General features: G+C 39.7%; 1 protein-coding gene across 1 annotated transcript; it reads left to right on the top strand.

The window, feature by feature from the left end:
- Window positions 1-9,986: 9,986 nt before the first annotated feature.
- Window positions 9,987-11,726, top strand: LOC132973024 (BTB/POZ domain-containing protein KCTD12-like). The gene has a single exon (XM_061036221.1). The coding sequence runs from the start codon at window positions 10,186-10,188 to the stop codon at window positions 10,984-10,986; it is 801 nt and encodes a 266-aa protein (XP_060892204.1). The 5' UTR covers window positions 9,987-10,185; the 3' UTR covers window positions 10,987-11,726.
- The last annotated feature ends 2,381 nt before the right edge of the window (window positions 11,727-14,107 follow it).

Raw genomic sequence — 14,107 nt, 5'->3', positions numbered from 1 at the left:
AACAGGGTGTAGCTATAAAACTCTGCCGACTCTGATGCGCAGGAATGACGCTGGTGCCCCACCCATCCACTGCACCTCCTCCCTCCGTCTGCGACGTCCTTTTCGCCGTCCTTGAGAACTAAGACCAATCCCATAAAAAGAACAGAGGGAGGAGAAAAGAGAGAGAGTGTCCCATCACCATTCATAGAAAGTACCTCAGAGAGCACTCATGATAATTAACTATTATGAAGGAAAACTGTTGCTTGTCCAAAAGTCAATCCATTTATTTACGTAAGAGGAGAGGAGATGGTTGGGGGGATGGTTTCTGCGTAGGACTCTCTCTTCGAGAGCATTTGGATGTGAACCAAAACAGATTCATTCGTTCATTCTCCTGGATATTTTTAGAACGCCCTTTAAGTCAGGAAATTTGGTGAGCTTTATAACTGACAGATATTTGGACTCTCGTCTTGATTGGTTTCTTCTACTTTCTTCTAGGATAGGTCTTATTAACCTTATATTAACCCAGAATGAGAGCTTTTATAAAACCTTAGATGCTTGCACTCAGCTGGACTCCATACTCTCCTCGCTGGTCCGAGGGAAGGTTTCTTTAAGTTTTTAATTAGCTCCCGAAAGGAGAAACCAGCCGACTTGTGGCTCTGACTCAGAGACAGATGTGTTTTTTTTTTTTTTTTTAAATGATGAAATGTAACCATGTCCTCCCCTTTTTTTAGATGCTACAGCAGTTTGACTTGTTTTCCCAGGCAGACCTCAAGAGATAAAAAAGGAATTCTGGGAATCAAGGCCCCACCGCAGCCCTTCTCTTCAACGTGGACACGAGGAGATGAGATTACAGCAGAACAGACGGTGCTTCAGATAGATATCTAATGAGCTGGAGTCAGGATGAACTTCAGAGAGACGACCTAAAGCAAGGTGACCATCCCTGAATTACACCACTGGCTGGGAATGTTATTTGAGTGAAGGAATTCCTTTTTTTTGTTTACTTGTTTGTTAATTTTCAATAGATTGGAATAGGACACACATTTGTCCCAAACAGCTAAAGCACTATGTTTAAACACATTAAATCCAAATGAAAAACTACTATTTTATATATCTTTTAGAATTATTTAAGGATTACAGGCTTACATGAGAATCAAAAAATCAGCAGCATAATGGTAGAGAAAAAAGAAAATGTCTTGAAACCTATGTTGCATGTTTAATTTAAAGAGACACCATCAATTTAAGACATAGGGATCAGTTTACTCGTCAGGTAAATTACTCAACAAAAACGACTCGTCCATTAGAGTTTGAGGGGCAGTTATTTGGTAAGGACTGCTTGAAGAACACATTTTTAACTGCATCACAACAACTTTAGGATGCAGCTTTTTTTGTGAGCTGTAGCACACAAAATCCTCACTTTCTGCTGTCTTGGTTTTTTTTTACCTGTTTTTCAAATATGTCTCACACAGGACATCGAACCTTTGGATCTCCCCGGAACAGGAGTAATGTGTGTGAAGAAGATCATGAAGGTAATCAAAGAATTATCCACACAACTTACTAACATCTGTGTTCACATATGAGCTGAGCAGTGCCTTTAACACTAGAGAGCCTCATCTGACCCAAGGTTAAATGACCCCTGACCCCCAAAACACAACCCAGTCTGCAGAATCAATATTTGTTATTGTCTGCTGAAAGAAACATTTACATATCGCAATTAGGAAAGTGATCGGATATGTCAGATATTCTACTTTAAATGAGAGATTTATTTATTTATTTTTCTAGCTGTGGAAATAGCTTAAATTATCTTCTCCTTTTCCCTTAAAACTCCAGAATCTGGTAATAGACAAATATTTTCAGTTTACTGTACAACAGAAACGTCTTGTAGGCCTCAGTCGTTTTTTTATGTGCTACTTTAAAGTTTCATAATGAACTTAATCTGGCTCCCAAAACAATGCATTGCACATCTTAAACCCATATATTGCAGCGATGGTGAGACATTTAAGTGAACAAATACATGCAATTTTTTGGTGTGTGTGTGTGTGTGTGTGTGTGTGTGTGTGTGTGTGTGTGTGTGTGTGTGTGTGTGTGTGTGTGTGTGTGTGTGTGTGTGTGTGTGTTATTGTACACCCAGGGAAAGCGAAATGTATGTATTGAACATGATGTAGTGCATCAGATAAAGATCCTGGTTTTTACTCCTGATAGACTGACACAAGACAGCCCATATCTCATCTGAGGCACCAGCATCACGTCGCTGGGCCACTATTTATGTCCTGCTTAAGTAATGTCCGCTGTAATTCAATTTCAAGGAAGCTAATTGAAACATCGGAAGAGGGCGAGGGATGAAGAAGGGGAAAAACAAAAGATGTGACAGAGGTTTGAGAAGGAGAAATGTGCGACTATGAATGTTCTATATTTAGGTTATAGTTTTTATACTTATACATATTGTACTTAAATAAATCCTCTGTATACACAAGTACAGACACATACCAAAATAAGATAATGCCATGTCTAATTGTTTCCCATATATCTCTCCATCTCCTCCATTAGTCCCTCCAAGCAGCTGAGGAGCATCTTTAGCAAAATGAATGTAGCGGCTGCTCTAATCGAATCAGCCACTAGAACCCAATTATGGAAGCAGCTTTGTTCCACTCGGGCCGGCTGCAGGTAGACCGTCTGGAGCTCCACACAGGAATGAGGCGACTGCTCTGAAATCAGCAAAACCCAAAGATTGTAAATGAGCGGCAGCCATGAATCAGCTGCACTGATTTGAAATCACAACTTAGAGTCAAACAGTTTGTACGATTCTTCAGATGCTAGATCTGAACAAGTGGCTCATCTGGATCAATCAGAATCTGATTGTTTCATTGGACCTGCATGTATGAGCAGTTGGGGGGTTAAGTGATTAAATGCATGTGAATTTAGAGTGCAAATGAAACAGCCATGTCACCGGATCACTAGATTTGTTTTTGTGTCATGGTTGATGATAATTGATTTTTTACACATTTTCATGTACATTTTTTTCTTAAGTGTGCAACTCTCAAATCAGAGACACCCATTTTTATAATCAAAAGAAATGCTTAGCTTACATACAAACACATGTTCACAACACTGAATCATGGGTGTACAAGCATTTTTCATTTCATTCACACCACTAAACTGGTGAAAGTTGCAGCATACGTTCTATTGTTGATTCAATATTTCAAATGTATTGCAGGATATAAAAATAGAATAAGAACATGCTATTTTCTTTCATTTTATTTCTGTCAAAATATTGCAGCGCTTCACTGTAGTTTACAGACTTACAAATATTAACTTTAGAATGATGTATTAAAAGTTTAAATATTAAACACATTTTAATGAAACAGAACGGGAGGGGTGAACTGATGCCCCTAATAAGAAAAAAAAATATTTTTATTGCTCTGTTAATGTGGAATTAGATATACAGTGCATACACTGTAGACTGTTACACTTATATTAACAGTCATGCACAATATACATTAAATTAAATGAAAGTTGGTGGGGTTAGGGTTGGGGGGGTGAATACTCAGTATCAGTATCATGTCCTTGTTATTTGTTTTTCATTTGCATTTATTCCCCACGTCATTTAGATGATATTTTATGTAATGCCTTGTTAGAAATCAGTTTTAAAGGAAAAACAGTTCATTTTCCATCTCACCATTTTTATTTAAGACCCGTGAGGCAAATATGAATTGGGATGTTATTGCAAACTAACTGCCTGTAATATTACCCAATTTAATACTCGTGTTTTTTTGTGCTGTTTGAGATTGTAAGACTCTTGAGAATGATGTCTGTGGTGGAGGTTGAGCCAAAGCAGCTGTAAACACCGACATAACATCCGTATGTCTCTGTATTCTGACTTCTGTGTCTTTATTCATGTGAGGGCTGCCTTCAGCCAGTCTCTTTTCTTAAAATAGGCTGGATGGACAGACGTCTTTTTCTTCCCATAGAAAGTCACTGGGGGGAATAATTTAGCGACCACACACACACAAACACTGGGACACATATTTCCCCCAGGGGACCTGTTCACTCTCGGAATGAAGAAGACGCTTAGGAGAGGAGGGTGGATGGGACCCATGTGAGCCATTCACACACACACACATACACACACACACACACACACACACACACACACACACACACACACACACACACACACACACACAAATTCTGCTGGTGGTGATGGGTGGGGGGTTGGCGACATAAAGACGCAGTAGGGAAATTGTTTGTATTATATATTGTTTTGCTTTTGTAAATCAAGATTTGATTTAGAAATAAAAAAAAATATTCCACATTGAGGCCGGTGCATATTCAGTTAAATCTGACCTAGTTTCATTGTAGATATCGGAAACTAAAGTGTTGCATCATTCTTTCTGCAGGAGGAGCAGCTTTTAGGGACAGTCATGGTGAAGCAGGAGAGAAGAAACAAAGGACAAAGACTGAAGAAAATGTTCAGAGGGCCGTCATACCTCTTAGATCATCACTGAGCACACAAGCCTCCAGCCCCACCCAGACCTGTGTGTGTGTGTGTGTGTGTGTGTGTGTGTGTGTGTGTGTGTGCGTGTGTGTGTGCGTGTGTGTGTGTGTGTGTGTGTGTGTGTGTGTGTGTGTGTGTACACGTATGTGTATTAGTGTCTTTAGTATCACAATCAGAGCACTGGCTGAGTCGGAGCCAGAGGATCCATTAGAGCTGATTGAGGAGCACAAGGGTGCAGACGTAACCCTGAGAGAAGGTGAAGAGAACACACTCACACACACATTTAAGTCCAGTCCAGTCACATAAAAACGCAAGTTAAACTGAAGCCATAAGCAGATACGTCACCAGTATTTTAAAAAAAAAACACACGAGTACAGAGAGGGCTACAAATAACAAATATATTCTCCATGAAAACACAAACACATTTCACAAAGAGACACATAAATACTGTAAACATACATCTAAATTCTCCTTCTAATTAGGGAGGAATGAGTTTGCAGTTTGATCGTAATAAAAGGTCTGTATGACAGCTGTACATAAATGTGCTGGTTGTGTATGAGGGGTTATAAAATGAATGGAGGTCCATCAATATCACTACTTATACAAGTACCATTGTTTCAGTTCTCTTGAAGTTAGCCAGGCCAGCTAGTTTACAGGCTAAGTGAGACTATTGTGTTGCTACTCCAGTAACTCCAGTAATGATTTTTGATGATTGTTTAGCTAACAGCTGACTATTTTATTTATTAACTCTCTTAGTATATTTTTACTATAGATGAATGACCATGTAGTATACTCTTTGTTTCTTCCTTCCATGAGGTACCATGTAACAATTTTAAGGTCTCAGTTGGAAGAGTTTGCTTCTTTTATCGCTATGAATGTAAAAAGAAAATAGTTGAAGGAATATGAGTTAACTTTCTTGCTTTGGGTTTCAAAATAAAATCCATAATACTTTACCTACTACTAAAAATAGCCAGATGTGTTGGATATAAGTCGATCCAGGTTGCTTTACAGACCAGGAGGACCTAAACAGAGCTGTAGGAAGTCGATGCTGGACTTCTTTGTTTAATATAAAATCTACAGTTGTGTTTACAGCTTGATTAAGCTGCCTCCGAAGTGACCAAAACAATTCATCACAAGTTTAAAGACAAACTAAAACACCTTAAAAATAGTTCGCTTTTGCTAATTACTTATTTGCGGGCAGCACACCACTTTCTTACAGCCAATTTTAGAATGACTTTTTTCTGTTTTTATTTACTCTTAAGAGCTTAATGACTTTAAACAGTGTTATAGTTGGCAGGTTATTATTTTGTATCAAATTTAGCAAGTTGTTTCTTTCCCTGCAGTAGGAGGTAAATAGACACTTTGACTCAGGCAGGTGTACAGTGTGTATAAGAGTTTGAATAATTATAAGGGACTGGAATCATTTTATATTTACATGTTGCATCTAAGCTCTGTATTTATGTTTCTCCTTACAAACATCCTCCTGTATTATACTGTATAGATACTCATCATTTTATCTTGACAAGTTTCATTTTCATAAAACATAGACTTGAAACATAAACTAATATAGAACCTGGGAGCGTGTTTAGGCTGTGCACATGGTACCCTGTTGACCATAGAATAGACTAATATAGCTTTTCAAAGATATGCCTTTATTTTACTATGTGATGGTAAGTGGAAGTGCACAAAAAGAAAAAGAGACAGAGTAAAGACAAGTTGACAGAAAAAGAGCCTCTCTTCTCTGTCCATGTGTCAGACAGGAGCAGGGGGAGGATCACTGGAGAGGAGCTGGGTGAGGTTGGGGGGTGGGGGCAGCACGTGGGTGATGGTTTGGTGCTGTAGAGAGCTCAGAAAAAGTGTTGAGTGGGTCACACTCCAGCAAACCGCAGAGTGACAGTGTTTTGCTGGGATGTCACATCAGAGGGGCCACCTTATATCACGAGCTAGAGGCCACATGATTGCTCATAGGAAGGTACGGATCATAAAACAGCACTGCACACACACACACACACACACACACACCAATACAAAATAGAATGAAAACACAGAAGAAGTAAAATAATTGAAGTTACATCACAACAATCCAACAGCACGTTAAAATAAGAGGAGCTCTTGGCATGAAACCAAAAATATTTTATTGGTTGATAGTGGCTCAGTATTCTAAATAAAGACACATACACTAGCAGAATATAAAATCTATCCATCTGGGGGCGCAGATAGCCTAGAGCCTATGAGGTGCATCCCATGTATGTAGGCCATAGTCCTGAACAGCCATGGGTTTGAATCCAACCTCGGTCCTTTGCTTCAAATCATCCCTCGCTCTCTGCTTCCTACATGTCCTGTCTCTATTCAGTCTTCAGCTGTCCTGTTCATCTATCCATTAAAGACAAAGAAGGCCAAAAAAGTCAAATCTATCTATCTAAAGTTCATCATTCTTATTACATTATCTGTCTATGTATCGACCACTAGATGGCGCCAAATGCGCTATAAATATAGGATTCTAGCCACTTCTACGGAGATATTTGTGTTGCAAAATCCAATGTTTAGCCAAATATTCACTTCCTTGAAGTTTTGCTTGTCGTTATTTTCATGTCTGCAGCAGATGTTCTTTTAACTGTGAAGAAGAACAGGCAGATACATAAAAGATCCTGATTGTTTTAAAGATGATGACTGGTGGAGTTACCACTCGGCCTGTTTTCTTCTATAGCCTAAATGTTTGATCCACCACCTTAAAGATGGAAATACTGTACTTTTTTCTTCACTTGATTTATTTCAAAGTTACGGTTACTAATTAGTTTTCAGACTTTTTTTTTAATGCAAACACATATAAACCACTTAAACATTGGCCAGGCTTTACTGTTTACTTTATTGCAGGTGGCTGTTGGTTGTTAGCAGCTCAAAATATGAGACATTCCTCTTCTAAACAATGTTCAATCTGGATAACTGTCTGTTTGATACCCACAGCAGTCATATTAACCATTTCACCAAAAAAAAACCCAGTATTGAAATGAACATTTATGTGTACTTTGGTACTTTTATAACAGCTGGATTGTAAATGCTGGACTTTAGAGATTGGTTTTGCCAACACAAAGGCTGCAATAATCCAAAAACGACAGATAAATACATAAACGGATGGTTCTCATAGCAGAACCCAGATGATGATTAAGAGAGCAACCATAACTCTTAACCTTCATATTAACCAGGACACTCCTGCAAGGCTTAACTTTACAACTTCCAATTATCTTCTGCCAGACTGAAAGAGAAAAAAGGAAACATTTAACAGAGATGACACGAACATGAGGTCAGTACTGAACACAGGACGGCAATTTAACTGTTCTCTGCCGAGAGAGGGAGAGAGAGAAGGAGACAATAAGTTTATCATTATAATGAAATGTGTTTTGTTTAATTTTTTGAAACACATCAAGCATATTGTTTTTTTTTTTAATTCTGTTACAAAAAAGCAGCAGATAGAAAACAGATTAAACAAATCATTCTCCCACACAAGAGCTCTACAATGAATTTATCATTTAGATGATATTTTGTTGTTGGTGTTTTCAGTTTGTGGCGGTGATTTCCAGAATAATTCATTGTTTCTTAATAATTTCTCATATAACCTTACACGTCATGAGCAGCTGTGTTAAGGTGGATCATAAAAAGGCTGGACCCTTATGTGATGTGTCCTCAAACATCTTAATTCCAGGAACACCCAAACAACAAACTGCTAATTCATGAATCGTCCACTAGATGTCAGTCTAATCCACAGATTCAAATGTCTCCAGTTGGGAAACTGTCCAGTTCTTTGCCAAGAATGATCAGATTGGGAAGAAAGATGGAAAAGGGAGTTCCATATAAAGTGCAATATTCAGGATTTAGGCAGAAAGATCAGCATTTATGTAGATTTAGTTTCAGCATATTAGTGTATTTGATTTAAAAGTAAAACTGCATCTCCTGCACCACAAAAATACAACTAAACTGAGTATGGAGTCAAATAAATATAAAGATCTGTGTTGAGCTTTGTTTCAGCGTCTTCATATTCCTGATATTTTTGACTGAATATCCAGAATTCTTTAATATTTTTTGCTTTTAATTAAAACTTTTATTATAATGTCATGTTCTATTTTTCTCTTTGAATCAACACTTGCCTTAACTTCCTAAAAAATCTCTGCAGGATTTGTTCAATAATCCTTTTTTTAATAACTGCACCAACAGCAATTAAGCTGCAACTATCCTGAATGGTTAAAGCTACTGTGTGACATTTCTGATGGCTGCAGCTACAAATCTCTGCAAGTCTCCGTTCTTTGTTTGTGAGGAAAATTGTAATAACTGTTTATCGTCATACACGTGGATCATAATTTAGCATTCTCTCTTACAAATAGCTGATGGCACCAAGCAAAATGCAACATGTGAGATAACAGACCAATCACATCTCTCTCAGATTATGATGTCACTGGTCCTCCTCAGTATGGAAACACTGGTGTGTGGAGTGAAGTATGAATAGAGTGAACACTGCACTTCAAGAACAGATCAAAGAGGTATTTGGTGATATAAGTTGAAATCGATCCAAGGTTAAGACTTGGGTGGATTTGAGGAAAAAGTATGACCTCTTTTCAAGGGATTTTTTTAGACCTCACAGATCAGTCGAACCAGCTTTATCTTGAAAGTATAGAGCTTCTTGGTTTATCATGTGTCTGTTACTCTGTTATCACTGCAAGGAGATTTCTTAGGAAAACTGGGATTTTACTGGTTAATGAACAGCTCTTGCATTTCATCTTTCAAACAACACTACGTTCTACCAGGTTTTTTTTTTTAACCTTCATTACATGAAAAAAGATATTGATCAGTCCCTTCAAACACAGTGTAGCACTTAAACTCAAAACCTGGAAGACTTTAGGCTTTGCTTGATCCCCAGGAGGCCCCGAAGGAAATCAGTTCGCTGGAAATTCTGACACCTTAATGCAACATCACTGTAACCCCTGAACTATGCCACACAGCTTCGCTCACTGCTTGGTTCCCAAAATAAAACAACAGCCAGACCACCTCAATTTCAATTTGAAGCCCCACAAAATAGTGTTATCAAGAATTTATAATGTGCTGTAAACTCTCTCTCTCTCTCTCAAAGTACATGAGCAACTAGCCTAACTTTACAGGAACTTCTGATCACACTGCCAACTTCCCTCCGGTAGATAGAGTTTGCCAAATCATTCTGAAAATAGCACAAAAGTTTAATTAGCCTTCCCTTCTGCTCATGAGAGATTCAGCTGAGAGAGCTTCAGACCAAGACCTTTCAAAATCATACTTCATTACTTTGTTGGTATTTACACAACAAGGTATTAGATTTCTGACTTTTATTCATTAACCTGTTAAAGTTATTAGCCTACTTAAGCCAGAAAGTGATTATTAAAATCGCCCAATAAAAGTAATGGCAAGAAAATAATTGAACTTTCTTGAACTATTTCAGCTAGCGGTCTGTCTAAATAAAGATAATATCTTGTGTTTAAAAGGAGGAAGTTTAGGCTTACACTGGCCCATTGAAGGCAGCATTTGTTTCACAGAGCTTTCCAGTGAACAGTTAATGTGTCTGTGTGTTGGCCGTCCTTTTTCTCCTTCTCCTCCCACACAGACAAACCAATACAAACATATCTGTACAGTGAGGAGTCCAGTCAGGGCGCCTACAGGGACACTACACAGTCTTTTTTTTTTTTAAAGGCAGAGAGATGGCACAGACCGACAGCCAACGTTTTCCTGAGATTGTGGAGCTGAACGTGGGCGGCCAGGTGTACGTGACCCGACTCGAGACTCTAACAGCGGCCCCAAACTCTCTCCTGTGGACCAAGTTCACCCAGAGCTCCCCGGGCGAGCTGCCAAAAGACAGCAAGGGCCGCTTCTTCTTCGACCGGGACGGCTTTCTCTTCCGCTACATTTTGGACTACTTGCGGGACTCGGAGCTTTTCCTGCCCGAGTTTTTCAAAGAAAAGAGACGACTGCAGAAAGAAGCGGACTTCTTTAAGCTGCCGGAGCTGTCGAGGCTCCTGGCAGCAGGCAGCAAAGACAGCTCGGAGGACAGCGGGGAGCCGGAGGAGGTTGAGCTGCTCGCCAGCCCGGTCACCTCCTCCTCCTCTTCCTCGGACCGGACCCCTCGGTCCCCGGGGGGTGCGGGCAACGCGGGCTTCATCACTGTCGGGTACAGAGGCAGCTACACTATCGGGAGAGACATCCAGGCGGACGCCAAATTCCGCAGGGTGGCAAGAATAACTGTCTGTAGCAAGATATCTCTGGCTAAAGAGGTGTTTGGAGAAACCCTGAACGAGAGTCGAGACCCAGACCGCCCTCCTGACAAATACACCGCCAGGTATTACCTCAAATATAACTTTCTGGAGCAAGCGTTTGACCGGCTGGCAGACGCTGGTTTCCACATGGTGGCCTGTAACTCCACTGGGACCTGCTCGTACGCCAGTAACGACCCGGCGGAGGACAAACTGTGGACCAGTTACACCGAGTATGTTTTCTGCCGATGAACTGGACTGAAACTGCAACAGTGCAGTCGTGCCAACCACTAATTTCACTTATAGGTTATAGTTCACAAGTTGCAAAAGCTCAAACGTCATAAATGGTCACTTTTCAGAACTAGTTGTTGCTTAAGTTTTGGTCACTTTTGGCTCTGTGCAGTGGGATGTGCGGAGCAAGCCAGACTTCAACTTTTCTGCCATTTTCCCCACAAATTCTGCAAGAAGAAGACTTCCTCCAGACCTTAAACTTCAATCTCATTGGTCTGACAAAACCACTATGTGGACATGTCACTGCAGGGCCCCTAACTGGGTTATTTTGATGACCCTTTATTGCTTTTACAGAGACAGTTAAAGTAAATGACATTAGTAGTTTATTGGCAGAAATGGTAGGGTCTGGTTTCTTTTCATCCTATCTGAGCTTCACCTGCATTGTCATGTTTTTGTAGCACGGCTTTTGGTATTCTGAACACATTAACATGGTCATACTGTAAATAGCCTAATGTTTGCTCTGGCTTTGACCTGTATGCTCCCTACCCGGAGTAACTCTGGGGATTAATGGATAATGAAGATAGTTGCTTCTTTGTGTAATCTTTTTTTTTGTTTAGTTTGATTAACAGACCATTAGGCATATAGTGTCACATATAGCTTTAAAGATTACACATAATGCAACATTGTTTTGTGCCATTCTTAATTTGTATTGTTCTGTCTCTAAAGCTGCAGCAAATAAAGTGTGACGTTGACCAACACTATCCAATTCTTCTTCCTCTTGAGTTCACAATCTCTACAAGTGCTGTGTTTGCCAAATACAGCAGCCTACTTTTAAAGAAGAAACCACAAGTGGTGGCTGGTTTCTCATCACTTTCTTGGTGATTTTTCTGTGTGCCTGCTAAAACATAAGGGCAATTTGAAATCTGCTATTGTTATGTTAACTTTTAAATAGTAGACATTTTCAGTGATATACACAAACATAGTAGATTTTCCTCATTCAATCTGCCACTCTGACCTCACTCTTGGATCCTTAAAAAAAAAAGTGCAAAGCCACCCACTCTGCTGACTGAGCAATGGCCATATGAGACTTTAGTGACGAGTTTGATGACAAATCGGATCTGAATAAAGTCACAATATATTGCTGTTATCATTGCATATGACCTTATTCCGTTCTCCCCATCATAAAGTCAGAGTTCACTGAAACAAAACGAGGGCCTGAATATGCCATAAAGTCACATGATTAAAGTTATAAGGCGTACATCACTTATAGTGTAAAATAGCTCAAATGCACAGGTGCATGAGCTGTCTAAATACAAAATTGCCTTTGATTTCCAAGATTTCTGCGTATTTAACGGACATTCTATTTTCTCCTCACAGGGATTCATCACATTCCTCCAAGTTATATACTCTGAATAATTTAAGATTTTTACCACCATTTTACTTTCTTTACTATTGTAGGAGATTTATTGTCCAGTCCGAGCTCAAATTAAAATTACTGTTAGTCAGCAGCAGAGTTTGGTTGGGGATCTGGCAGAGCACAGAGGAGCTCTGTTATCTCCCCTGGGCAGGATGGGAAGATGGGAAAGAGGAGGAGGAGGTGGGGGGTTTCTCTTTGGCTGACAAGTACAGTAATCAAATGTCTGTTCCCTTGTGTGATCCCGGGGCACAAATCCATGCTATCCCTGGATCAAGTCTAATATAAAAAAAAAAGCCTTTGTGTGGGCTGTGTTAGACTGCACTTGAATAAAATCGTGTAAAAGAGGACAAAAAAAATTCTGCAGAATGAATCATTTATTCGTCAGATTTCCAGGGGCACTGACGCTTTTACTGTAGAATAAACTGCAGGGGATTCTCATCCAAAATCATATGAAGACATCATACACAAACACAAGCCAAACTCTGACTTCCCACACACGCTTCTGCCACCAAGGAGCTCCATAAGAGCTTCAAAGATAGACAGAGACCTGGTATCTGCTGTCAGCTGATGCTGCCATCTGGACAGGAAATAGGAAGCATCGACCGCATCTTTTCCTCCAGAAACAGGACATGTAATGTGGCGCTGTCCTCAGCAAAATTAGACACGTTTGTCCTCATTACGATTCTGACTGTGCATGTAGAATTTTAGTGAAAACAGAGTGGTTGAAACCTTTAAAAGCCTGTGATAGGCAAGGGTGCCCTTAAACACTTAACATATTCTCCATGGGACTTACACCTCATCGAACCATTGTATAAATGTGTGAAAAGACTCACAAAACACTAGGTTAAATTAAAAATGCCCTTTTTGGTTCCTCTGAAGGGATGATGAATTTCCCTGCCAAACAGCGTTATCCAACACAGGCCTTGTTGTGTGAGTGTGGACCGTGTCCTTGGTGATGAAACACCTCCAAAACACATTTCATTCCATGGATTTTCTGTTAGAAAACAGTGTCTGCCAAATGCTGAAGATGTGCGCGCGCGCGCACACACACACACACACACACACACACACACACACACACACACACACACACGCTCATAAATGAACACGCAGAGCGCAGGAGGGGGACAGATAAAGAGAGGCAAATTAGCCAATTTGCAGAATTGGAGATAACAGACTTGCTGGCTTTATTTCAGATCAGCCTGAATGTGCTAAATCTTTCACACTTTCTCGAACAGTCTCTGCCTACAGCTCACTATGACCTGCACGTCTTTAATGCAGATCATTTCTCATACACCTTTCCCAGCTATTCTTATACATAGGCAGATTCACAGTGTTTATGAAGGAGAGCAACACTTGATTAATGAATTCAAACTGTGTTTCTCCTTGTTTAGATTAGGTGTGAGAACAAAAAGTAAAACGTGACTCCTCTGAGCTAAATGGAAAAAAATATTTTCTCCTCATTTCCATGTTAGCTCAAGTGTGCTATTTACAGCAGGGCTCGCGTGACATCTTGGAATGACGACTGTGGCTGTCCCAATATGTTGCATTTCAATAATGGCTACTTCAGGAGTGCTTCAACTCAATTGTGAGGCTAAAATATAGAAAAATGTAAATGTAAAATGTAAAAGGGGAAAATCCCTTTCCCCTTTTTAAACAGATTCAACATTTTGTCTGTAGAAGACTCTTAAGGCCTCATAAAATTCATGAAAAAAGGTGGACATA

This window comes from Labrus mixtus, chromosome 1, assembly GCF_963584025.1.
Source record: "Labrus mixtus chromosome 1, fLabMix1.1, whole genome shotgun sequence".
In the NCBI taxonomy this organism is placed as follows: Eukaryota; Metazoa; Chordata; class Actinopteri; order Labriformes; family Labridae; genus Labrus; species Labrus mixtus.
This window is presented reverse-complemented; position numbering and strand designations above follow the sequence as displayed.

What these genes read in the sequence shown, in the direction of transcription:
- LOC132973024 (XM_061036221.1), top strand. Translation starts at nt 10,186, where the DNA reads ATGGCACAGACCGACAGCCAACGTTTTCCTGAGATTGTGGAGCTGAAC.